The sequence below is a fragment of the Silurus aristotelis genome (assembly GCF_946808225.1).
Source record: "Silurus aristotelis genome assembly, chromosome: 22".
NCBI lineage: Eukaryota > Metazoa > Chordata > Actinopteri > Siluriformes > Siluridae > Silurus > Silurus aristotelis.
The window spans coordinates 19,956,382-19,958,881 of record NC_139595.1 but is presented as its reverse complement, the minus strand read 5'-3'; the positions used below and the strand labels follow the sequence as shown (position 1 = coordinate 19,958,881).

The window sequence follows — 2,500 nt, the reverse complement described above, 5'->3', positions numbered from 1 at the left end:
CATACACTCTGTATCCAGTCTTTTCAGGCCAGACTGGTTTAGACGCAATATCACTACTCGCTGATAGACAGTAATGATGTGACCTCTCTGGCTCTCTCTTTCTCTCCACACATACACACACACACACACACACACACACACACACACACACACACAAAGGAAGGTTTAGTGATGTCATCTCACACAATGTGGTGTCTGTGTGGTTTGTGGCTTGGTGTAAAATCCACAGAAGTCTCTCTCTAAAAAGCCCACTGACCTGCTTTTCCTTTCTCCACACTGCTCTTTTCTTTCTCAACAGAAGTGTTTATTCGACAGGAGTAGAAGATGAAGAAGAATTGGAGGTCATGTGACCTAGTGTGTGTTGTCCTTAGTTTGGAGAGGAGAACATTTGGTGTGGTGTACCTCCAGCTCATTGTTTTCTTTTGCAGAATAATTTACAGAAGATTCTCCTGTTTTTCTTTCTTTCTAAAATTTCATGATTTCAGAGTTCATGCGGTTTTAAATATCTCTGAATCATTTCCTCTCTTTTCAGACTTCTCCATTTGTACACTACATGATCTGTGATTGTGATAATTATGATTGAACTAAGTAGATGATATAAGATTAGCTTGAGGGTGGAGAACATCTGGAGCACTAAGCCTGATGTTCAGTTACATGATGAGCAGACTGGAGAGCCCTGGTTTTGTAATTGCAGCAGACTTGGACAAAATTAACAATGTTTCCTAAGAAAACCTCAGACATCAGGGTGTGTTTCATAAAGCTTGTTCCTGCTCTGATGTTTCTGGCAGGAACAAGACAAGAAATAAAAATATCCAGATGAATGAAGTGTAAAAAGTGGAAGATGGATGTAGAATAAAAAGAAGCCTGGAACAAGAATAACAGTGGGTATTAAAGTAAAGGTTTTTGTGGAGGACAGACAGCAGGGCGGCACCGTGGTGCAGCAGGGCAGCGTTTCACAGGTCGACGGTACCATCCTTAACTCTGGTTACTGTTTGAGTTCCAAATGTTGTTCCTGCTTGAACCATGGTTTCCACAGGGTTTTCTAATTTCCCCACCAGGTGTCTTTAGAGAAGATGTCTTAATTTGATGTCATCTTGACTCAGTAGTTAAGCTCTGGTATCGCCAAGCTGGTACTCTTGGGCCCTTGAGCAAGGCCCTTAACACGCTGTGCTCTGACCCCACCCTCTAAACAAGCTGGGATGTGCAAAGAAAGAATTTCACTGTGCTGTAATGTATATGTGACAAATAATAATCTATTTTTCTATTTTATTAGATTCAGTTCTAGTCCAAGCTCTGAGATCTCAAACCACATATAGATAACTCATAACATTAATCGTGTGTGTGTGTGTGTGTGTGTGTGTGTGTGTTAAGGAGCTGCTGAAGGATCCTCTGTACATTGGCCTGAGACACAAGCGAGTTCGAGGCGAGGCGTATGATGAGCTGCTGGATGAGTTTATGAAGGCTGTAACTGACAGGTACAGAACGGACTAATCACCATAATCTCACGCTAATGTCTCATTATTCTCACACTAATCACTTATAAAGTATGTGTGGCTGTGTGTGTGTGTGTGTGTGTGTGTGTGTGTGTGTGTGTGTGTGTGTGTGTGTGTGTGTGTGTGTGTGTGAGTGTGTGTGTGTGTGTGTGTGTGTGTGTGTGTGAGTGTCTGTGAGTGTGTGTGTGTGTGTGTGTGTGTGTGTGTGTGTGTGTGAGTGTGAGTGTGTGTGTGAGTGTGAGTGTGTGAGTGTGTGTATGTGTGTGTGTGTGTGTGTGTGTGTGTGTGTGTGTGTGTGTGTGTGTGTGTGTGTGTGTGTGTGAGTGTGTGTGTGTGTGTGTGTGTGTGTGTGTGTGTGTGAGTGTCTGTGAGTGTGTGTGTGTGTGTGTGTGTGTGTGTGTGTGTGTGTGTGTGTGTGTGTGTGAGTGTGAGTGTGTGTGTGTGTGAGTGTGAGTGTGTGTGTGTGAGTGTGTGTATGTGTGTGTGTGTGTGTGTGTGTGTGTGTGAGTGTGAGTGTGTGTGTGAGTGTGTGTGTGAGTGTGAGTGTGTGTGTGAGTGTGTGTGTGTGTGTGAGTGTGTGTGGGTGTGTGTGTGTGTGTGTGTGTGTATATATGTGTGTGTGTGTGTGTGTGTGTGTGTGTGTGAGTCTCCGTCTCAGTGTGTGATAGCTCTCGATCTCAGACTCGGTGGTTGTGTAATAACTGGGTTTGATATGAGATGATAAAGAGCAGCTCCGTTTCTCCGAATCAGCGGAAAATAAAACACTGAGGGTTTTTGCTGGACTATAGTGAAGAGTCAGTTCACCACTGAGATTTTCAATCGAACATTTCTAAAGCATGAGATGAGAAACTAAAACCCACAGCATGTGATCCTGTAGGAGTCAGGAGTCAGTGAGATTTTCTGTCCTGTGTGGGATTATTTTATCATTTATATTATTTATTGGAGGTGAGCTGTTTTCTGAGATATTGACTAAATCCATGTCTATGTGGATCCGTGTGTGTGTGTGT

The 2,500-nt window shown here is 43.3% G+C and overlaps 1 protein-coding gene across 1 annotated transcript in view; it reads left to right on the top strand.

Moving 5' to 3' along the window:
• Positions 1-2,500, top strand: part of me1 (malic enzyme 1, NADP(+)-dependent, cytosolic) — a 42,699-nt gene that overhangs the window by 35,735 nt on the left and 4,464 nt on the right. The window contains exon 6 of the mRNA XM_083525778.1: positions 1,372-1,475. Within this exon, the coding sequence (XP_083381904.1) occupies positions 1,372-1,475 (104 nt within the window). The remainder of the gene's footprint in view (positions 1-1,371; positions 1,476-2,500) is intronic.